The sequence below is a fragment of the Emydura macquarii genome, unplaced genomic scaffold (assembly GCF_026122565.2).
Source record: "Emydura macquarii macquarii isolate MOO-44397 ecotype Brisbane River unplaced genomic scaffold, CSIRO-AGI_Emac_v2 contig_1363, whole genome shotgun sequence".
NCBI lineage: Eukaryota > Metazoa > Chordata > Testudines > Chelidae > Emydura > Emydura macquarii.
The window spans coordinates 11,221,720-11,246,636 of NW_027131500.1; the positions used below are offsets into that span (position 1 = coordinate 11,221,720).

Consider the following 24,917-nt stretch of genomic DNA (forward strand, 5'->3'; position numbering starts at 1 on the left):
CATACCCTAACTCATTTGCTGCCCACAGCGAAGTGTACTAATGAGAGGTATTATGTCCCTTTACAGGGCTTCAAGTACTTCAGGGTTTCAGTGTCACCATTGTGCCAGACACTTTCTTTCTGGGTTGGGGTGCTCACCTGAACGATCACACTGCATAAAGTACCAGGACCCTCGGAGAGGCTAGAGTGCATATCAGTATTGTCATTCTCCTAGTACCCAAATGGCCCAGGCAGTTTTGGGTCCCAGAGCGCCTAAAAATGTCAGACCACCTTCACCCCCCCCAATCAGAATCTGCCCCTTTCCAGACCTCCTAACTTGGGGGGGAGTGGGGAGAGAGAGAAAGGGGCAGAGTCAGACACCCGAATCTGGATTCGCTCTATCTCACAGCCTGGTGTTTGATTGGAAATCGGAAACAGAATGCTCTTGTCTGGCACCCGTTCAGGCTATCTTTACCCAAAGTAAAAAAGATTCAACTAGGACCTGCTACCTAATTAAATGAAGATGTTTCTCTACAAAGCTGCAGCATAATCAGCCTTCTCCAGGTATTGCAGATATGCTTGTCATTTTAGATGATTTCCTGTCTCTTAAAAACTCAGGCTTTTCCATTAGCTCACTACAGATTCATCTCACAGCGATTAGTGCATTGCTGTCTCCAGCGGATGGCTGTTCTGTCTCTCCTCTCCCCTCCCCAACAACAGTAAAGTTCATAAGGGCCTTGTCAGGATCTTTCCACTAGTGGTCAAACCTACACCTCAATGGGACCTCAATCTCGTCTTGTCAACACTCACCAGAACACCATTTGAACACTTGGTGACGTGCTCCATCTCCCACCTGTCCATGAAAGTTGCATTTTTAGTTGCTGTCACTTCAGCTGGGAAGGTGAGTTGGGAGCCCTCATGCAGACCCTGCTGGTGCAATTTTTCACAAGGAAAAGGTATTCCTTCATCTCCATCCTAAGTTCTTCCCCAAGGATTTTTTGAATTCCTGTATCCACTAACATGCCTTTTTCCCAAAACCCCACATTTATGCTGAAGAGAAAAGACTTCCTTCCCTCAACTTCAGAGGTGCCCTGGCATTCTATCTGCCAAGGATCAAAAGGACCAAACCTATTAGAAAATCATCAAGACTTTTTCTCAACATAGCAGAAAGGCTGCAAAGTCAAGCAATATCTTTTCAGAGAATCTCTAAGTGTGTTTCTGGATGCATCATCAAGTGCTACAGGTTAACACACATACCTCCTCCTAACGGAGTCAGGGCGCATTCCACAAGGGCACAAGCCACCTCTACAACATCCCTGCAGGACATACCAATAATAGATATATGCAGAGCTGCCACTTGGAGCACCATCCACATATTCACTAGACATTATGTGCTAGTTCAGGCCTCTGCAGCAGATGCACCATTGGGAACTGCAGTTCTGCAAGCTTCCTCACACACTCCTTCAGTCTGAGCACTGCTTGTCAATCACCTGTGTGTGGAATACACATAGGGACCAGCACTCGAAGAAGAAATGGAAGTTACTTACCTGTAACTGGAAGTTCTTCAAGATTTGTGGTCTGTCTGTATTCCCCTACTCTCCCTCCATCCCCTTGGCTTCGGATCCTGTTGGATTCATGGTCAGAAGAAGAACTGGAGAAGCACTGGCCCACACTGCCTCTTATTCCCTGGGTCAGGAACACAAAATCTACTGTGTGTTTGCAGGCCAACGGACATGTCTTGTTAGAATTTCTGGACTTGAGCACATGGTTGTGCATGCATACCCACATGTGGAATACAGATAGGGACCACGCATCTTAAAGAACTTGCAGTTACGAGTAAGTTACTTGCATACATTTGCATTCTAAGGCTACTTAATGTTCAGAAGGGGTTTATACCCAATGACAGACATGCCATTATGGAGGTCAGCAACAATAGTAGAAGTATTTCTGGCAGTCAGCTTATCTGGCTAGACAGCAGGACTTCTCTAGGAACAAAAAAAGTCACAAAGGAGAGGGTGTTCTGGTTCAAATTTCAACCAATCAGCTTGGGCATACAGTCAATTTGACTCTCCTATCCAGGACGGCATTCCAGTTGTGATTATCTTCATATCTCCTCCATTTGGGGACAGGCTCTCCCATTTCTACAGTGCTTGGGAAGCAATAGCCATGGACAAGTGGGTCTTAAACACTCTGGGATTGGGTTATGCCATCCAATTTCTGTGTGTCCTTGCTTCCCACCACCCTGCCTCACCCCCTTTCAGAGACCCCTCTCACAAGTCATTGTTCCTTCTGCAGATCCAGACTCTTTGCATTTCAGGAGCTATAGTGGAAGTTCCCCTTCAGCATCAGGGAAAGGGCTTCTACTCTCATTACTTCCTGATCCTCAAGTCAAAGGGAGAGGTGAGACCCATTCTGGACCTTCGAGGCTTCAACAGATACATGAAATATCAGATTCCATATGGTAAACTTGGCTATAATTCCCCCCACATTAGTGCATGACTGGTTTGCTGCCCTCAGTCTTTAGGATACCTACTTTCATGTGGTAATTTTCTAAGCTACAGGAAGTTTCTGAGATTTATAATGGCAGGTTGATATTATCAATACACAGTTTTAACCTTTGGCCTGTCATCAGCCTCACATGACTGCATGACAGTAGTGGCAGCCTATCTCCAAAGGATGGGAATTCATGTCTTTCCTTACCTAGATGATTGGTTTACTGAGGCATAAGTCCAAAGAACAAGTGTAGTAACCCTGGCTCTAGCATTAGTACCTGCTTCAGTTTCAACCAAGATGGGTAGTTTTAGGACCTGCAGCTGTGATGCAGCAGCGTAGAATGCTGTCTTGGTGAGTGAGATAGCTGGGGAGGGGGCTCAAAAACTGCCAAAGAGGCAGTTGGAAGGCAGTTAAAGAAGAAGGAGTTTAAAAGAGGGCATTGCTGGGTAAAAAGGGGATTTGCCAGGGGAAGCTGTGTAGAGAAAGCTGGATCTCGAAGGACAAGGAGTTAGGCCGCAAGGGGCATAGTATGTATGAACAGTGAGATTGACCATTGGCACACTAACAAACGGAATGCAGTTTTGGCACCTAGGTCAACAGGTGTGGCTCTCCGGGTGAGGATCTGGTGAACCTGTTGGATAGAGGTCTGACTCTTTGCAGTGTTGAATTGAAGTAGTGTTGCCAGGCCAAAGAGGCAAAGTCAGGACACCGGGGGGGAATCCAGACTTTGCAGCTAGGGAGAGAAGGAGCTGATTCCCTTTTGAGGGACACAGCGTGGTGTTGACAAATTTATTTTATTGTGATGGTAATTTACAGTTTATTATTCTCCTGCATGTTTTATGTTACTTCATATTATTTATGTTCTTGAGGAATTTCTGGGCTTTCCTTTGTGAAGTTTAAAAATTTAAAGTTTGCCTTTGCCTCTCCTCACAATAGTTTGGGGGGTACATCTAGAGTCTTTGAAAGGATAGGGTTTGTGGAAGATTAGGAAGCCTTCCTTCATATCAATGTCCTGGAGCTTTAAGCAGTTTTCAGTGCCTGCTGGACCTTTCAAGCTCAGATCAAAGGCACAGTAGTTCACATGCTTACTGACAATACCACCACAATGTATTATGTGAACAAGCCCACTCCAGCCAACTCTGTCAGGAAGCAATACAGTTTTGACACTTTTGCATCAAGGAAGGCATCACTAGTACAGCCACACACTTATTGAGGACTCAGAATCAGTTGGATGATCACCTCAGCAGAAATTTCTCCCAGAACCACAAGTGGTCTCTAAAGAGCAGTATCTGGAGCTGCGTCTTCAGAGAATGGGGCACTCTGACTTTTGACCTGTTTGCAACAAGGGACAACAAGAAGTGCCATCAGTTTTGCTCCTGAGCAGGTCTCAGTGCAAGGTCTTTAACTAACACCTGTCATTTGAATTGGGGAACAGCCCTGATATATGTTTCCCTCCCAATCCCACTCATCTCTCAGGTTGTTCTCAAACAGAAGCTAGATCAGGCCAACTTGATTCTTCTTGTACTAGCTTGGCGAAGACAATGTTGGTTCTCTGACCTTAAAAGTCTATCTTTTAAGTTTCCCAGATCTCTTCCCCTTCTTCCTGATCTACTGACACATCATCATGGATTCTGCATGGTTAGATGAGAAGGAAGGAAGATGTTTAGAATCAGTTCATTGAGTCCTACTTAATAGTAGAAAACCCTCTACTAGATCTGCCTATTTTCCAAGTGGAAGCATTTTTCAGTTTGAGCACTAGCTCAAGGAGTTTAGCCTATGCTAGCTTACATTCTTTTTTGGATTACCTGTTACATGTTAAGTCCTCAATTCTGTCTCTCAGCTCATTAAGGGTCTACTTAGCGCTGATCTCGGCATTCCACCCTCTGATCCAAAGGAATTAAATTTTTTCTCTTTCCATGGCAGTAAGATTTCTAAAAGGTGTTGTCCATCTTTTCCCACCTGTAAAAGAAATGGTTCCCTTGTGGGAGCTTAAGGCTGTGAGGGCTGCCCTCGTGGGACCTCCACATGAGCCCTTAGCAACTTGTTCTCTCTCTTTCCTTTTTCAAAAGACAGCTTTTTTTATTGCCATGACATCCACAAGGAGAGCAAGTGAACAGCAGGCTCTAATGGCAGGGCTGCTCTAAACACAGGTTTTCAAAGATAAGTTGCACTTTAAGACTACACCCAAAATTTTTGTCTAAAGTGGTTTCACTGTTTTACCTTATTAACCAAACAATATACTTATCTATATTTTTCTTAAGCCTCATTCAAATGCAGAAGAGCAGCATCTTCATTCGTTGGATATGAGATGATCCTTGGCGTACTGTCTGTAGAGGTTTAAATCATTCAGTGCATCACCTCAACTTTTTGTGTACTATATGGATTGGATGAGGGGTCAGGTGGTTTCAGCACAAACGATCTCCAAATGGATTATTTCTTGCATTACAATGGCATATGGGATAGCTTAGGCCACACCTCCACAGAAACCAGTGGCTCATTGGAGCAGGGCCCAAGCAACTTTGGACGCATTTCTCAAAGACACTTCTATATTGGACATTTGCAGGGCTACCACCTGGTCTTCACTGCATACTTTCACCAAACACTATGCTATTACAACTGCGTCTAGATCAGATGCAAGGTTTGGAAAGTCAGTTCTACAGTCATTCTTTAAGTAGACTCCAAACTCCACCTCCTGGTGTTTCTGCATCAGAGTCATCTGAGTGGAATACACATCAGTAGCCACTCAAAGGAGAAAAAGCAGTTACTTACCTTTACTATAACTGTTGTTCTTTGAGATGTGGGTGCAAACATATTCCGTGACCCATCCTCTGTCACTTCTATGTCAGAGTCTCCTGTCTGGGATTTTGGTGCAAAGAAACTGAGGGGGTCCAGGTGGTACTGCCCTTAAATAGCCATGTAAGGGGCTACAAGAGACCAGAAGGCATGTGTGCTGTCCAGTGGTTACTTCTAGGCAAAGCTTTCTGGCTTCGGCATGCTGGGCACGTGCACACATGAGTAGAATACACATCTGCACCCACGTCTTTAAGAATAACAGTCGCAATACAGATAACTTTTTTCTCTGTTCTGGCATGGTAAATCTTATGTTAAGATGCTGTGTCATAACTCCCACATATACTATAAAATTTCCTAGACTGGTGGGGTGATGGTGGGAGGGAAACTTTTTTTAATCAGTTGTTATATCACAATGACTAATGTCTCAATTTGTATATGTCTTTGGTAATGATACTTCCTCTCACATTTCCTCCCCTTTTTTTAGTTGCAGTACACAGCCAAGAAAGACCTACAGCAGCAGTAATGCCAATACAGGCTCAAAGTTCAACATGCCTTATGCCTGCAGCTGTGATCATCCCCCACCATTCTGTTGCTTCCCAGCAGCTCCAGCCTCAGCTTTCAAATGCTGCTGCTTACGTCACTGCTGTGAATATCAACCGAGCAAATGTTCCACTGGCTTGTGCAGCAGCTTCTTTAAATTCTTCCAGCATCATTTCTGCATCTTTGGATGGAGACATGAGTGGGAGAGCTGTGACTGTTCACCCTGGGGCTCCTGTTTCTCCTGAGAATGCTTTAGCAACTGGTGGGAATACTGCAGTCAGTAAACCAGACAAGGATAACAAGGTGGGTGTTGCATTATATTTGCATCCCAGGCCTCTCACTTCTCACTTGTGTACTTTTCAGATAGACTTATATTCATGTTTTTGTATGATTTAAGAGTAACATACAGTGGGCTTTTATAGAAGATTCAGCAAGTTAGGGATTTACTTGCATGGCTCTATTTTAGGGTGAGTCAATACTTGTGAGAATAATTTCGGGTGGTAGGTGCATATTGGAGCAGAGGTGCAATGGGATAAAGATCAGGATAAAAAGGATTGTATCCAGCAGGATTAGGAAAGTGTGAATTGCTGCAACTCAGAGGGATCAGTTGCTCTGTTGTTGGACTTATTTTTGTTTCATGGGTTTCCTTTTGAAGCTGTAACCTGATTCCTGGATGCTTCAGGGGACTCTTGCATGGTCAGCAACTCTAATCAGTGGACCTCTTTAAGTTGATAGGTGAGATTGTAAACACAAGTTTATAGGAACATAAATTGCTCAGTCTAATAAAATAAAGTTAATATTTAATGAAAATCAGTATCTGTTGAGTGTGTACAATTTCCTACAAAAGGTTAGGTAAGAAAGAGTTTATTTTATTTGCTGTAAAATAGTGATGGTAATTTTTCTCATTATGTTAATATTTTAAATGAGAAAAATTAAGTTTATGAAAAGTTTAATTTCAGACCACTTTCATTGAACAAGAAAAAGATAATGAATTAAAATGTTAGTCATAGAAGCCTGGGTCTCTTCCAGTTTCTGAGTTTAGTAGATTCTCAAGTTAATCCATTTTTTTCCCCGTGCAGAATTGTTCCCTGCAGTGTTCTCCAGTACCACCATCAGTTTTAAACTCAAGTTTTCACCTTTCTCCATAGAGGTGGTTAATCCTGTCATTAGGCTACATTTGAAGCAAAATATCCTAAATTTTCCTTTGGTTTTTAATTGCAGTATATTATTTGTAGTTTATTCCTCTTTTGACCACTTCCTTTAACTCCGAGGTTAAATACTTATAGATATTTATCTTATAAATTTTCCCTCACAGTCACTGCTTAATCAAACTATACATAAGTAGTTATTGTAATATTTCCTGATAGGCTAATCTCTCCTACCCTTAATCATTTTTGTTGTTCACCTTTAAATTGAGGTACCCAGTTCTGTGCATTCATGTAATGACTTCATTTGCAGCCAACTGAACTTAGATTGAAATGTCTTTTAGGCTGATTTTTTTTGAGCATCTGCTGGTTTTGTGTTCTCTCATACATACCTAAACTTATTCGATCAAAAGGTTTGTGTAAAAAGATCACTGACAGACCCTTTGAAAAGGTAAGAAATACAAAAGCTGTTTAAATAAATCAATGTCTTTGCTGAAAAGGCTCTGGGGGTTATAGTGGATCACAAATTGAATGAGTCAACAATGCCATGCAGTTCCAAAAATGGCTAATTTTATTCTGGGGTGTATTAAGAGGAGTGTCATATGTGGTGGTGGTGTAGCCATGTTGTGTTAACTACTTATGCTAAAAAGTCTGTTCAAACCTTGTATTTAGTTTCCCAGACCTGAAGAAGAGCTCTATGTAAGCTTGAAAGCTTGTCTCTCTCACCAGCAGAAATTAGTCCAATAACAGGAGTGTCATACGTAAGACATGGGAGCAACAGCACCGGAACCTCGGTAGAAATGGGGGGGCCATGAGGCTCCACCTCTGCTCTTCCTCTTCCCTTCAAGGCCCTGCCCCTCTCTGTGGCCCTGCCCCTGCTCCTCTTCCCCCCAAGGCCTTGTCCCTGCTTTTCCTCTTCCCTGAGCCACCGCCCCTTTCTGTGGCCCTGCCCTCTGCTCCTCTTCCACCTGAGGCCTCGCTCCCTAGCCAGGCCAGAAGCTGGAGCCAGGCCATGGTAAGAGCCGCCCAGGGATCCCTGACCACTGTGGGGAGTCCCAGACCTGCCACCTGCCCTGGATAGTGCGCCCTGGGGCATAGGGATACAGGCCAGGGCTGCTCTTAGGCTCCCCAGATTCCCCCAATGCCGGATTCTCTCTCCTATGGGCCCAGGGCTATTAGATTTTGTAGGGCCCCTTACGGGCCGGCGCAGCAGTGCTCCAGGGGCTGGGAGCACTCGGGCCAGCCTGGGGCAGACTGGCCAGCCTGGGGGCGAGGCGGGCCAGTGCTGTGGCGTGGTGCATTCCCACATCACTCCAGGGGCTGGAAGCGCTCAGGCCGGAGGCGCTCCGTGGGCTGCACAGGCTGGCACTGTGGCGCAGCATGGGCTGGCAGTGCTCCGGGATCTGGGGGGAAGTGCTTGGGGCCAGACTTGGGGCAGACCAGCCAGCCTAGGAGTGAGGTGGGAGTGAGGTGGGCCAGCACTGTGGCACGGGCCAGCGCTGCTCCAGGGGCTGGGACTGCTTGGGCTGGAGGTGCTCCGAAACCTGGGGCAGACCAGCCAGCCCAGGGGCAGAGAGGGGCGGGCCGGTGCTGTGGTGTGGTGTGGCGAGGCATGTGCTGGCGGCACTCCAGGGGCTGGGTCGGACTGGCCAGCCTGGAGCTGGGTTTGGTCCGCGCCTGGTGCTGGGACACTCTGGCAGTGGGGGAGGGGAGCCACTGGGACATGGGACAGCCACGGTGGGTTGGAGCCGGGCAGCACTGGGGCAAGGGCTCTGGGGGCACTTGGGGCGCTCCAGCACTGGGGCCACCCAGCCAGCCTGGCTGGTGTGTTTGGGTCACCCAGGGCGGGGCTCTGATGGGAGAGGGGTAGAAGAGATGTGGCTTTGAGTGGAAGGGGCAGGGCTGGGGGCGTGGCCTCCTCAAACGGGCGGTTCACTAGCTGCCCTGATTTATTTTTGCAGGGCCCCCCTTAGCCCAAGGCCCTGGACTGCAGCCCCTAAAGCCCCTACATTAATCCAGCCCTGCCCCCACCCAAAGCAGCGGAGGATCCAGGGCTCCCCATGGCAGCCAAGGTTCCCTGGATGGCTCTTACCATGACCTGGCTCCTGCTTTTGGCCTGGCCAAGGGGCACAGCCTCAGGGGGAAGAAGAGAAGCAGGGGTGGGGCCACTGAGAGGGATGGGGCCTTGTGGTGATGGGGAGGGCTAAGGTCCGTCTCAGCCCTCCCCACCACAAAGAGGCTTGTGCTGCCAGCAGTGGCTGCACTTTGAAACAGAGGAGCTGATCACCTTATCAGCTTCCCCGCCACAAAGCTCATCCCCTGCTGGTGCCACTCCACACCTGCCCACGACTTAGTTTGGGGCAACACAGCTTCCTGTCCCCCAAACTACACCTTTGTTAAAAAGTGAGTGGGCATGGCCTGTCCACTTTTAAAAGTCGGGCCATGGCTCTCCTGACCCCAGTTCCGGCACCTCTACATGGGAGGTAACTGCTCAGCCCTGGTGAGGCTGCAGCTGGAGTACTGTATCTAGTTCTGAGCAGCACATTTAGGAAAGATGTGGACAAATTGGAGGAAGTCCCGAGGAGAGCAACAAAATGATTATAAACATTCAGATGTTATAGTGGAGGGCTGAGTGTAAAAACCTTGACAGTGAAGAAAGGTTAAAGATTAGAAAACCTGACCAATAAAGAAAGGTTTTAAAAAATTAGCTTGTTTATTTTTGGAGAAAAGAAGACTGAGGGGGGAGCTGATAGTCTTCAAATATGGTAAAGGCTGTTATAAAGAGGACAGTGATCGATTGTTTTCCATGTCCACTGAACATAGGACAAGAAGTAATGGTCTTAAATCTATAGCAAGGGAGATTTAGGTTAGGTATTGGGAAAAAATTTCTAGCTATGAGGATAGTTAAATCTGGAATACACTGTCAAGGGAGGTTGTGGAATCCCAATCATTGGAGATTCTGTAAGAACAGGTTGGACAAACACCTGTCACGGATGGTCTAGGTTTACTTGGTCCTGCCTCAGTGCAGGAGGCTGCACTTGATGACTTCTTGAGGTCCTTTCCAGCTATACATTTCTATGATTCTATAGTCTTCAGGGTCTGAGCAGGCAAAAAGAATGTTTACAATTCTCCGCTGTAGCAAGGAAACAAAACACACAGAATTCTCCTGGCAAAGTTCTCCTAAGCCATTCAAGATCTCCTTTGTGAAAAGCAATGAAGGAAAAATATGAGACCACTCATCCAAACCACTGGCTGTGGTGCAGATTATCCTCCCTACTCTCTTCTTTCACAGAATCCTCTCTCTAATCAAAACTCTAAGCCTCTAATGACTGTCTCTTAAAGAATTCTCATCTGCCTTCTTCACGCTCTAACCTCCATTTTGGACCACAGTGGTTGTCATTTAAGGTAATCCTTTGGCTGGGTTCTTTGTCTTAGTGAAGTGAAGTAGTTTGGCCCATTTCTGGTCCTGCTGAGTGAAGATACATACATTCCTTTGCAGCACAACTGTTTTTCTTTCATTACTAAAAAAATATGTACTGTTGTCTTACAGCAGAAATTAGAAAAAAAAATTCTTTCCCTAGCAATTTTTGCAGTCAAAGGTGTCTAGTGTTATAAACTATTCCCATTAAATTCTTAGTTAGCTGCATTTAATCAAAATGGTGACTTTATGGAGGTCTCAAAATATCCATTCTTGTTAACTCAGTCCTCTGAGATGAAAATGACCATGTATTTTAAAAAAATGCATTTCAGCTCTTCATTGTCTGCCAAATATCTTTTGTTTTAAAATGACTTTAATTTAAATTGATTAATTGATTAATTTAATTAAAATGACTTTTTATTTTTGCTTAACAGAAAGAAAAGAAAGGTTTGCTGAAGTTGCTTTCTGGAGCATCTACCAAACGCAAGACCCGCATGTCACCTCCATCATCACCAACTCTGGAGGTTGAGCAAACAGCTGCAGATATGGCCATGCAGGGGGCTGTAGGGCCTGAGGTTCCATCAGCTGTCAGCCATGGCAGAGCTGGATCCTGTCCTGTGGACAGTGAAGTCTCTGCAGCAGCACTAGCACAGGAGACGCTTCATCGGAAAACAAGTTCTTTGGATTCCAGTGTTCCTATAGCACCTCCTCCTCGGCAGCCATGCTCTTCATTGGGCCCAGTCCAGAATGAATCCAGGCCTGTAGTTTGTGAAAGGTAAAAACTCTGCATGCAGCTACACTGAGACTAACTGGCACCATTCAACAATATTTATTAGAGCTGGCAGCATTTTTTTCACAATTTTGACTAAATTTTGAAAATTTTAACCAAAAAAATCGACAATTTTCATGTTTTTTCTGGATTTTTAACAAACTATAAAGCTGCTCATAATGTTTGGATTTCTTAAAAAAAAAATTCCAATGATGTTTAAAAAAAGGGTAAAAAAATTTTCAAAAAAGTTCTTGACATTTTTTTCTTGATTTATCAACCAGCTCTAATACTTATATTTATTTATTTATTTATTTATTTATTTCCTTTACATTATTTAAACATTCTGGGACCAACAGGTACTCAGATGCTATAGTAGAGGGCAATAAAAACCTTAACAGATAATTTATGCATATGTTTAACTTTATCACTGTGAATTATTAATAGTGCGTAAAGTTCAGAATAAGTCTTTGCAGGATCAGATCTGTGAATAGACTTTAACAGGAAACTTTTTAATAAGCTGTCGCAAGGTATTGTCATTGCCCTAATGTCCTATTACTGTATTCCTTACTCTGAATCTCTTCCTTGGGCAGTAGCTCCAAAAAATGCACATAGCTATCTAGATTCTGAAAATCTGAAAATCGTCAGTTACTTTGAAGCCCTGCATTCTTTCTTCACTTTACCACAATATACCGCCATAGCTTCACACTTCTGGGGTCTCAATATTACCCAATGGCTATGAAGTGAATAGAGGTTTTTAAAGTACTAGAATACTATCCATTTTTATTGTCCCCACCCTATTTGTACTATTATTGTGCTAGTGACATAGCGTATCTTCTGCTTTGAGACACCAGTACCTGCTTATTTCTATAACATCCAAAAAATATATAGTATAGTTGCAATGTTTAATTAATAGTGCTAAGAATGAACACTTGTCTTAATGAAAACTCCAGTGCTGTTAGCCAGTGTTGGGGGGGAATAATTCATGTTTAGTCCTTGACCTGATCCTGTAATTCACTACATGTGGATATGCTCCTGTGTCTACAAAGAGCCCTATTGATTGCAGGCTACTAAAAACAATACACATCACATGATGATCTATAAGTTCCCATTTCTTCTTTTGTCTGGCTTCTGTCTTCATCATCCAGTTAAATTTGTAAACAGGTAATTATTATTTCTGTGTAACTTATGTCCATAAAAATGTCTATTTCATACAAAATTCAAAGGTAAATTTCCATTTTGCTGTTAGAAAATAAATAAATAAATAAAATGTGAAATGTTTTTTTAAATCACATCCTTTAATTCTAATTTCTTCTAAGTCTACTTGGAACAGTAAGGTATTTTTAAAGCACTTAATTTGAAAACCACACCAAACTCATTTGATGTTTCAAGTGGGTATTTTTCATGGGCCTAAGTGGTTCTGCACAAAGCAGGCTTTCCAGAAACATCACTTAGATGATGTGTCTCCTGTTCTCAAAACTAAGTAATGGGAAACAATGCTGAATTTTTTTATTAACCTGTACATAAAATAACACATTTTAGAAAGATCCTGTCTAATTTTATGTACTCTCATTCTGTAATTGATACCAGAATAAATTGCTATCCCAAAACCATGCCCCTCCCTATCATACATTTATTATCTTCCATCAAATGTATTTTGAATGAAGTTTCAGCCTTTACTCTGGATTCTCATTGTCCCTTCTTGTGAAGGGTTAATTCCTCCCTCTCTAGGCTGCTCTTGTCACATGTTTCAATTTCTCTAGGCCAGGGCACTTGTTCACTGTTTCATAAGAATACATCGCTTACATTGCACTTGAAGCGTTCAGAATACTTGACAAGCTTTAATAAGCTTCCTAAACCCCCTGTGAAGTAAGTAAATAGTTGTCTTGTGAGGAGAACTGGATGACTGGAAAAAACTAAATTGTTGATACAATAACATGTTTAATGAAAAAGGAAGAAAATATATTCTTGAAGATAAAACAAACAAAACCAAAATGTAATAAACAGTAAAATATCCAGCAAAATCATACTTTCTCCTGGTACAAAATCCCAGGTCCCAAGCTGTTTTAAAAAGAAGAAAAATTTCTTCCTCCTCTGACCCACACTTTGGGGTAAAATTATGAAAAGTGCCCAAGACTTTCAGTGAGACTTAGGCCTGATCTACTCTACAAAGTCATGCTACTAAAGGCCTCAGGCCAGGTCTATGACTAAAACTTAGGTCAACCTAGCTACATAGCTCAGAGGGTGTGAAAAATTCACTCCCTGGAGAGACATAGTTAAGCCCTTCTAAATCCTAATGTAGATGTCTCTAGGTCAATGGAAGAATGCTTCCATCAACCTAGCTACTGCCTCTTGAGGTGGTGGATTAACTACAGCGATGGAAAAACCCCTTCTGTCGCTGTAGCAAATATCTACAGTGGCACAGCTGCAGTGATGTAGCTGTGCTGCGGTATCATCTGTAGTGTAGACATAGCCATGGTCACTTTTGATAAATGGGACTTAAACTCCTTTTGAAAATGTTACCATTTATGTTTTAATCAGGTTTCCCAATAGACCTGATTTGCTTAAAGGCACAGTAATAAACTCCCACTATAAACCCAGCACTTTTACATATACTAAGACTATGCACTTTCATTACACCAGAAGACTTTTCCCATCCACTCTACAGAAACAAACAGAGGAGGGAAAAGCCTGTACAATTAGAGAAATTAAAGATCATATTCATTCAGAGTAAGTGGATCAGCACACTTGGCATCAAACCAAATCAAACCTCTATGGTTAGGGCTTGCAAACAACCCTTCTTGCTTTGGCAGCCGTAACTGTCACTGGAAAGGAGGTGACAGAAATGAAACTTCCATCCAGCCCTTTTGCAGACGGTCCACATATGAATCCTCAAAATGACAATTTGGTTTAGGCTTGCTTCCTCCCACTTAATTAGCTGAGTGGTACATGCACCTTCCTGTATCTTTAATTCAAATCTGGAAGGAATTGAAGGTATGTCTATACTAGAAATGCTACAGTGGCACAGCTGCGCTGCTGCAGTGTAGACACTATGGTGACAGAAGGGATTCTTTAGTTGCTATAGTAAATTCACCTCTTTCAGAAAGCAGTAACTAGGTCAACGGAAGAATGCTTCTGTCGACCTAACAGAATCTACACTGGGGTTTTTGTCCGCTTAATTGCATCACCCCGAGTGTGAAATTTTTCACAGCCCTGAGGATGTAGTTAAACTGACCTAACTTTTTAGTTAGTTAGACCTAACTTTTTAGACCAACCCTGGAACACAGGAGGTTAAGTGCCTTGGCCAAGGCTTGGTGCAAGTTTGTGACAGAGCTTGGAACAGAATTCAGGAGTTCCTGTCTCCCAGTGAAGTGCTTTAGACCATTCTGTGTCCTGTCCACAGGCTTTACTGTGGGTATTAAATCCCTTCTTCCCACTCAGCTGCGCTTTAAAGCAGGGACTGAGGCACAAGTACCTCACCACTGCCGTACACTAATGTTTCTCTCAGACTAACATAGTCCATTCAGGTGCAACATTCTTTTCCTCTTATTTAAAAAAAAAAAAAAAAACAGAATCCCCAAAATAGTTTTCCTGCTGTTTTAGCAAGGCTCATTTCAGAGAACTATGGTATTTTAAGGGAAGCCATGCTGTACCCTTGTACAAATACAAAGAGTGCAATTTAATCAGCAGGTTTTTTTTAAATTGCTTGGCAATGTTTTCTACAAGAGTTAAAGGGGAATTTTAGTGGAAGCCTGTGTCCAATTTTTTATGGGAAGGATCGGCTGAGTAAGTTTTAGAGTACTATAATTACAAACTTGCAGCCCCCACAGTGGTGATAAAGGCCTGATCTTGAACTCAAATACACGTCACTGCATATCCTAAATTACAATACAAGCAAACTCTTTCATCCAGACACAGTGCAGGACAGCAGTAATTTTGTTCTGTGATTAAAGTGGCTCCAGTCATTTTATCCACCACAAAATGACTGGTGTGACATCAACTTCCTGAGCATACAAAGTGACTTTAGCTGGCAACAGTTTTCACTGGGGAAGTAAGAGCAGGTCTGACAATGGAGAAAACTGTTGGGGAATTAGTCAGCTCCTAAGGGGAGTTGATATCCGTGGAGGAAGTCAAGAACCCCATTTGAAGACAGATTGGGAAAAGGTTTTTCAAGACAGTTGGCTTGAACTGTGAAGAGGGTCAAATAATGAACAGAACCAAGATTTCAGCCTCTGTTGGTGGGAATTAAAAATAACTTAATACATTTGTATGATGATAACTTATAATACCAATATCATCTTTGTCCTGTTTTCCTGCATGTGAGAAAGTGAGGCCTTCATCTATTTGGAGATAAGATTACTGGCTCATAAAACAGGGGTACAGATAATATTGCCAAAAAATCTGTTACAGTTAGCTAGGAGGTAAACCCATGTTTTATGATTAATGAAATAGAGGCAGCAATAAATTGGATGGTGGAGAGAAAAGATACAAGAAATGTTATGATGCTGACCTTAGAGATTTAGAAAATGATCAGGAATGTCAATATTGGAAATGAAAAGAGGACTGAAAAAATTGTGAAGACAAAATTTTTTTCACATATATGAAGTGCCATGAAGACTGAGAGATGCAACAAGCTCTTTTAGGAATGTTGAGGGGAAATGTGGATGACAAGTTGCATATTTCTATACAGTTTAAAAGATTTTTCATTATTGACTGATTACAGAGAATGATGAAGACCTGCCAGAAATAGATATGTTTCACTAAGGGGGCTTTTTTTTAAAAAAAAAAAAAAAGGACAGGAAATGTAACAAAGAAATGGGTTGGGTTGGCAGGGGGGCAAGGGACGGTGTTTAAAGGGCAAATTTAAGTCAGGTCCCAGGACCAGATTGCCCATATTCCAAAATTCTAATGATAGTAGAGAATGAGCTAAAAGACATCAGAGCTTTGTCACAACAGAAGAGATACTCATAGGCTGGAAAGAAACTAATGTAACAACCATAATTTAAAAAGGGACCAAGGAAGACTCAGGGTACCACAGACCTATAACTCTGGCCTTTAGACAGGGAAAGATTTTAGAGTTATTGAACAGGGACAGACATTAGGACAGTGCTTGGAAATGTTCTAACGGTTAAAGTAGACATACTTTTCCAAAGGGGAAATCACGTTTAACAAATGTAATTAATTTCTTCAAGGAGTTGACAATGAACTGATGGACTGAACCAACCAACATAGTATAATTGGACATCAAGAAGTCTTAAAAGTTAACAAGTATTTTATAGGTGATTAAATATTTAACTTAATACAAAATTGCTTTTGTTACATAGCTGAGGGGAAGGTAGTCAGAAGAGGAGGGACCTGTAGATTTGAGACTATGATCCCACAAAATAGGCTTGAAGGGGGAGATATGCAAAAGGTGGTATGAATTTGGGAACCCTGGTCATTATGAAAGAGGAGGGAGACTTGATTCCAGGGTACAGCGGGAGATAGGTGTGTTGTTCAGTTTAGTATGGAGAGGTGCACGGTAATACAGATAGCATTTTAAAAACAAGATTGTGCACTGGTTTTGACACCAAATGACAAGATGGCTAGCAAAGTAATGGGAATAATACAGGGCAATGATGATGATACTCACTCAAGAATGAGAGAATTTATAACTATAAAGACAGCTTCGGAAAATTATCTTTATGAACAATTTGGAGAGATACACAGAAGGTGGATATTGCAAAATTGTAGGGTAACAGGCTTAAGAACCATTAACCATAAATTGAAGCTAGGCAAAGGACAGACACCTATGCAATCAGTAGAAACTTCTTTATGCAGTTGATATTGTTGAGAACATTGTCAAGACCAGTATTATTGGAAGCTGAAGCCAAGAACATTCCAAACATTTGTAGGGGAAATATATTACAAGGTACAAAGGCCAGACACAGAGGGGCTAGACTGAAATTCATTTTTAAATAGCTTTCTTCTGGATAAAACTCCACCAGTAGAAGTGTGTGCATGCATAATATGCTGGTTGAGTTTCAACCAACCAAAGTTATCTGACAATTAGATCAATACTCGTGAAAATGAAAGGATTTATTAGAACAAGTCTGATATGGCCAGGATAATGCTATATCTCCCCTGAAGCGTTATCATTGAACTTGATTCTTCACTGCCAAAAACCCTTCCTATTAAATTCCTTGGCCTGTCTTGAGCAGAGCCTGACATACATGCCAAGTAGTTTATAGGTTATCATCGTCCCTAGTGGAAATGTGCCCATAAACAAATGGTCTCTTGTTATGTCTGTGATGCTTCCAGGGCATACCCAGGGTTGAGAAAGTACCTCACTACCATCTGCTCTTAGCGTGAGGAAGCCTTGTCTGTGCCTGCTGAGGGTCAGCCACCCAGCTTCACCGGCCATAGGCAACACAAGCACCCCCACCCCTCCCTCGGCCTACGCAGGCCCTGCTGTCTCTCTACAGATTAGCGATAGGCACATCCAACCACTGAGCCCTTTGAGTGTCTTCCTGGAGTATCAAGCCCCTGTTTCACTTGACACTCACAGCTTGTGTACACTTAAAAGGCTGTAGTGGTGCAGCTGGAGATACTATGTACGCTGACAGGAGGGAATCTCCTGTTGGCATATGTAATCCACCTCCCCAAGAGGCAGTAGCTATGTCAATATAAGAAGCCCTCCCATCAGCATAGTGCTACCTACAGCAGGAGTTAGGTTAGTATAACTGTGTTGCTCAGGGGTGTGGATTTTCCACTTCCCAAGTGACGTAGTTAGACTGACACAAATTGCTAGTGTAGATCAAGCTGTACAATAGTAACAGATTTGCTGCTGCCAAGAAGCTATGCTTCCCAGCATAGCACTTACATCTCAGATCGCCAGTCTGCTTAACACACAACACTTAGATGTGTTTATAGTGAAAACAAATAAAAGTTTATTTAACAAGGTATAGAGATTCAAGTGATAGCAAGTAGATGTATTGAAAACAAATGGGTACATATAAAATAAAATCATAGAACCTAGACTTCCTTAACTAGATACTTTCTTGTTTTATAGAGCAGTGCACTCCCAAGGTCTTTCCAGAGTTTTACAGCCAGGCGTGGCTGTGATCTTCTGTTCATGAGATACATCTCCCACTTAGCTTGCTTCTTTGGTGAAAGATCCAGGGTGCCTGTTTGCATCCCAGATATATCCAAACAATCCATTATCCTTATTCATAAGCAGGCCGCCCCCTGCAGGTTGTTTTTTTCCTGTATACTCCTTTCTTGCAGATTTTGCAATCTCTTAATCAGCACCTGGCTCAAGTATACAAATAGGGCATTCACTGTGGGACGTAATACACGATGGCCAGACAGGAAGATGATCTCCTGGTTACCTACCATAAGAACATAATTTTTGGTATAGACACAACTACTTAAATATTACCGTATGTACATTTTTCAATTATTATGATGACGAGTGGGCTACTGGCTCTCATGACACACGTTAGTGAATTATTATGCATACATCCGACCCAGAGGATCCCAGTAAAACTCTGTGCACACCCCTGTGCTCTCTGCCAGTTGGCACCAAGAGGTTCCTGGGTCATGGTGTTGTAAGCCAGGATTTTAACCCAAGTTGACAAAAATGAAAGAAAGGTAATACATAAACTTGCAGTGCATTTTAGGCTAGGTAAATACTGTTCTTTATGACATTTTCTCTTAGCTGCACCTGGTAATATGGCTCTGGTTAAAACTTTATCAGAGTTTCCATTATATGCATATTTTGCGAGCAGGTTATAACTTAACTATGAAAATGTGCTTCAGTTACAAATGTGGCATGTTTGGTCAGAGCCAAAGCAATTGTTTTCCCAAGCTATACCACAAAATTGGTTTGGCAAATTTTATATAATCGAAGTACTAATGCAATAAAAATGCAGTGTTCTACGAAATCTTTTTGGGTTGTTATAATTCAAAGATGGCTTTGGTTTTTTAAATCAGTATATAAATAAAATCTGAGAAGTGATTAATTCCTAATATGATCTTCACCACATAGAAGTTTTTGTTTAAAGCAGTAAAACTTTGCCAAGAGACTTTAAAAAATGTTCCTAAAGATTTTGACTGTATGCATATATTTAGCTCATAGATAATAAAGCTTCTTAAATAGTTTTTTTTTTGTTTAGCTTTTTTTTAAAAAAAATAAAATATACTCAAACAAATAGCATACAGGTAACATGAGTCTCTCTATTACAGTAATGTAGCATATATTGCTTGTAAAATTAGCTCTTATGCTGTGGCTACTAAACATAACAAGGTGAGTTAAGCAAGCAATTTCATCTTTACTCTGATTTTCCTGGCATTTTCTGTTTGTCAAACTTTTACCATATTATTATATTTCTATTTAATAGTCTTTATGGTTGCAAATTCTGTTTATTTTCACTGAAAATTCCAGATTGCTTTTTGCCAAACATATGGCCTAATAGTGCACTTAGATATTTTTAAACTGAGAGTTCTGCATTAAGCAATGGGCTGTAGTTATATCTGATTTTAACACGAGGACATGAATTGTATAGATAGCGTTGGGGTACAAAACAACAATCCTGTGAAACTGACTGAAAGATAAAAAGCACAGCTGTCTGCAAAGTTGTAACAGTTCTACATTGTAGACCTTTTTGAACTGAAACTACTGTAAGGGTATGTCTGTGCTGCATGCCTCTTTCAGCAGCATGTAGTGTACGTACACATGTAGTCCCCTTTGCACACGTATAAATACCAGTGTAGGCCATGGGGCACACACAGCTTAGGCAAGTAGAGTAAGAAGGGTGTAGGTAAGTACCTGATAACATACTTTACACGGTTCTCTACTTGCACAAGTCATGCCTCCCTGTCTTCATTGCTGTTTTTAGCAGTGTAGTGTTCTGCTGCCTTTACTCTGCTGGAACCCTCCCCAACTGCAAGGAAAGACTCCTGCAGCTCCCCATTGCTGGAGACTTTCTGCACAGTGGAGAAAGGCTCTGGCAAAGGGAAACTGCTGAAGTCTTTCCCTGCTGCCTCCCTTCTGCCAGAGCCTTTAACTGACTAGCTACACTCCACAGTGTGGATGCAGCCTGCTTTTCACTGCAGCATGTAGCTACACATTCATGACACACCGCCACTAGTGGTGTGTAGTGTAGACATAGCCCAAGACGACTGAGTGGTCCAAAACGCGCTTAAAACAGATTTGGAAGAAAGTGAGTTTTAGGAACTGTTTTTATCTGGTATTTTACTTGTAAATGTAGGAGGATTCATTTTATGTTACAGTGAGATAACTAGAGAGAGCTTTTTCTTATGGTATTTGAAAATTTTTTTTTTATGTTCAACATTCCAGGTGCCAAAGGAAAATGCTGCTCTACATGTTATGTACAGTATATTATTTATTATTTGCGTTACAGTAGCCGCCAAACATGGAACGCACTGTCGAAACAAGTAGCACCTTCCTACACTTATCTAGAAAGACAAAAATAATAAACATTCTAGCGGTACATAAAAGTACATGTCTTGTTACTTTCCTTTTTTAAAATATACCACCAAATAATCATGCAATTGGGAAATTAAGTACAGTTACTGTTGTGCAATATTTATATCTGATTATTGGTAAGGCACTGTAGCTGGAAGAAGACAGCACACTTATATTCACAAATATGTTTACATTTTTTTCCCTTTGTCTGTCATAACCCTCTGACATTTTTTTACAGGGATCTTAATGAAAAACCATAAGAAGTATTTTATGTACATTTGATTTGGATTCCTTATGTTAACATTCTGTTATTTTCTGTCCAGGATACATTTATTTTTCAGTTCTATAAATAGTTCCCGGCAGCTTGCTGTTCTGATAAGTTGTAACATGTATAGGAACTTTTTTATAAACAGTATAAAGTTTTGTAAAAATCCTAAACTAAAACACCTTTTTATTGTACAGATACAGGGTTGTGGTCTCCTATCCTCCTCAGAGTGAAGCAGAACTTGAACTTAAGGAAGGGGACATTGTTTTTGTACACAAAAAACGTGAGGATGGCTGGTTCAAGGGCACACTGCAACGAAATGGAAAAACTGGCCTTTTCCCTGGCAGCTTTGTAGAAAACATCTGAGAAGATTCTTTTCAACAGATGCAAATCACACTATACTATAAAATAGCACAACATATTAGCAGAAAGAGTGCAGTCATGGAAGACTTTCAAATGACTGTAATATAAACAAAATTATATATATTTCTCCAGTGTCCTATAGCACAATTGCACCAGCGAACAAAGATGATGAAGGCATCTGCTAGTTTTATCACTTTGGATTCTTAAGTGTAATGTGTGCCTTGTATTGTCTGATTTATTATACAGGGAAACTTTTTTTCCTTCAAAGATATTACACAAATGAACAATTGTTTACATGGCTGTAACTAATTTATTCTTGTTTCTTTAAAACTTGAATTTTGTGTAATAGCTAAATTCTTGTGATTATGATTTTAACACATTATTAATTTAATAAATGGTAGTTAAGGGGAAGCTGGATTCTCTCCTTATGAGCGAATGATTATTTCAGCAGAGAGACTTCCATTTTTCCTCTTCACCTTTTTCCCCACTGTGTATGACAGCGAGTCTTTGTTTTATAAGTTAATGTTGAGTTGTGGTGATAGTGTGGTGTCAAATTGGAATTGCAAACTGGGGAAAAAATGGAATTGTGTGTTTTGTTCTTAGGACAGAATATATCAGTTGTTCTTGAGTCTAATTCTGCTCCTTCATAGTTGCCCAAGCAGTGTAACATTTCTGGAAGGCAAAGGCATAACAGTGCAACTGAATAAACCTCAACAATCTCAAGGATGGGAAGGAAGAACTTGAGAGGATGCCAATAAGAAATTCCCTATAGCTTCCATTTGTTCAAGAATTTGGATAGCTGAACAAAGCTTAACTTTGCATATTTGGCTAGTTCTTTGGGCATTTAATACTCTCGGGATATAATGGAAATAGAAAGAACAAATTATATTTGGGAAACACTTTTAGTTTGATAACAGCAACTTATTTCCTAAGGTTGAAAATTTGAATAAAATTCAAGTTGTATTCAATGTCTAAAAATGCCTAAGAAATGTAATTTGCTTTGTTTTCTTTTCAAAGTGATCTGCATGGCCAAGAGACGTTTTAAAATGTTTGAGCAATAGTGATGGTAAGTGATGCACTTGTGTTAAAGTAAAAGGCTGTAAAGAGACACTGTGAAAACTTGGCTAATTTTTTAACCGTTGCTACTTTGAAACGTTCTGACTTTTTCATTGTCTTGCATGTATTACTGAAGTCTCTCAGTAATATAAATTGTGCATGGTTTGTATTTTTCATTCCAATTTCCTGTTGTGGGTTACATTGCTCTGAAATTTGCCCATTGCAGGGGATATTAAGTAAACCAGAATTCTGTTGTAGTCTAAAATCCACTGACCAAGACTAGTGAGTGACTCACTCTTAACACAGTAGGTGTTCAGTGTTTGAGTCAATAATAAAACATTTCTACATCCCCCCAGCTGATAGGTGTAAAGATGAAGTCCTGCAAGGAGAACACTATGGGTTTTTTTTGAGGTTTTTTTTGAGGTTTGATGCTGGTGATCCCACTGCATACAGCTGTGACAGAATCCAGCTGAGCTTGTCTTTCTATACTGTTGCTTAATTATAATGGTTTCACTGATCTCACTGATTAAAATGCAACTGAAATTTTTATTTTTAAGAATTAGAAATGGAAAAATAACAAACATTAACTGTAAGGATTTCTTGCAATATCAGGTAATGTTATGATGGTCTTAAAAATAAATATCTATAAATATATATAGCTGGAAATGACATCATTCCTAAGTTAACCATTTATATGAAACACTGTACAATTCAGTTCTTTTGATTTTTAAATATTTTTTTAAATAGTTTACTTGAATATTCACGTAATATATAAAGGTTTTGTGAAATGAACTTTAGTTAGAAAGAAGCTGGATCAGCTTTCATCAGCATAGATTGACATTAATGTGTCATAATATTCTTATTTTGTGAGACTAGTGCATTTTATATATAAAAAAAGACTACTAAAGGTTAAAAAAATCTTTTTTCCTAGTTGTTTACTCTCCATACTTTAAACTATGTGACTAAAGTACCTCTATTCATAAAGTTTCAAGATGTAAAGTCAGTTAAAATATCAGCTGTTAATACAATAGTTCTGTTAGATTAAATACATTTTCTATTGACTTTTTTAAGACACTAATGTTTTGTAACAAGGGCTTGTTACACAGCAGTGCAACAATGATTAAAAAATGCAGTTTGTCATGCCTTTCTTGTGATCTTTTTAGGTTTGGTTTTTGGCTTGGGATTCATTCAGTGTAAAAAACAGACAAATCCTGTGCATTTGTTTTGTGAAATTCCATAAAGAATTTTTGTAAAATATTTTATGTCTATCTTTGTGGTCCAGTAAATGTTAAGTATTGATTTACTATGTTAAGCTCCTATTCCTAATAAATATTTTCTTAGCAAACAGCTTAAGCAGAAAGCGTATGAACAAATTAATAAGAAATTACTTAGAACATGTTTACAAATAAAACTAACAAGACTTAATTTCATAATTCATAGGAGGATGTGTGTGTTTATAAAGAAAACAATTGTTCAAATACTGTAAGATGCATTTCACAGAAAAGTTCAGAAAAATATAATGTAGCAGAAGGGAAGACTAGATGATCTGACTGATCTTTTTCATATCAATGCTTTTGTGAATAATCTCACCACAAAAAGATTTCCATGCCAAGCAGATTGTGGCTGCAGTTTAGGGCTGGCAGTGTATCATCAGGTACATATGAGTTGTAAAGTGTTTCCTGGGTGATAAGTGTTTGATGCATTTGGATGGTTGCTTTCAGATTACAACAGCAAGAATTCTTTTGGACTTTATTGCAAAATTCAGTGACCAAAACCGCTAGAAAAGAGGAAGTTAACATTTTTTTGTGTATATATGAATGAAGGAGATGAGACCAGCATATCTCTCCGTTTTAAGAAGCATTTAAAGAAATTATATACCTAAATCATACTGACAAAATAATGTGATTTGTCTGCTTTGTAATGAATTTATCACCATAATATTGTTACAGAGGATTGAATATTATTTACAGTCAGGACAATATTTATGACCAGTGTAAATAGGTGCAACTCTATTGAAATCGATGCCTACTCTTCACCAATAATGAATTCAGCTCTAAGTGTCTTAATCTGACCATGCATTTGTTAATTTTGTCTGTAAATATCCCCCCACCTTACTTGACAAGTGCTTACTGTTGGAGGCCCAGTATAATTTGAGTTACCTGACCACTGTTTTATAGGCTTAGCATAGCTTTAGTTGCTTGGCTATTTTGATTTTTGTAGCATATTTTTTTGGTTTGCATGCTATTCTGCTCTTTGGACAATTGAAAATGTACAGGTAATTACCGACATGGGACGGAATTTCAACCCATATTTAATAGCTACTGCTAATTGTGTTTACATGACTTAATAGTCATACAGGTCTTAAAATGTAATGTACACTAGGCCAATGAAAAGAGATTGTTTTATATTGAGGATAGAGGGAAAAGGGGTATGTTTAGAAAAACGAGTTCATTTCTCTCCTCCTCACCCCCCCCCTTCCCTTCTGGTGCATTTGATAAATTACTCTGAATTTCCATCATATTTGCATAATTTGACCATGAGAGGCACATTATATCACATTAGTTCAAACTAAGAATAAGGGCAACTAATTGTGGCATGCAATAAGTGGGCACAGACTAGGGGTTCATTTGG

General features: G+C 40.5%; 1 protein-coding gene across 4 annotated transcripts in view; it reads left to right on the forward strand.

Annotated features, from left to right (window-relative positions):
* SH3RF1 (SH3 domain containing ring finger 1) overlaps nt 1-24,445 on the forward strand; it is a 152,873-nt gene extending 128,428 nt beyond the window's left edge. For 2 of the 4 annotated variants that reach the window (XM_067551754.1, XM_067551756.1), the window contains exons 10-12: nt 5,749-6,107; nt 10,802-11,142; nt 21,065-24,445. In XM_067551754.1, the coding sequence (XP_067407855.1) occupies nt 5,749-6,107; nt 10,802-11,142; nt 21,065-21,233 (869 nt within the window). In that variant the 3' untranslated portion in view covers nt 21,234-24,445. Of the gene's footprint in view, nt 1-5,748; nt 6,108-6,459; nt 6,603-10,801; nt 11,143-21,064 lie in introns of those variants that run through there. The other 2 variants (XM_067551755.1, XM_067551757.1) reach the window with 2 other exon arrangements.
* The last annotated feature ends 472 nt before the right edge of the window (nt 24,446-24,917 follow it).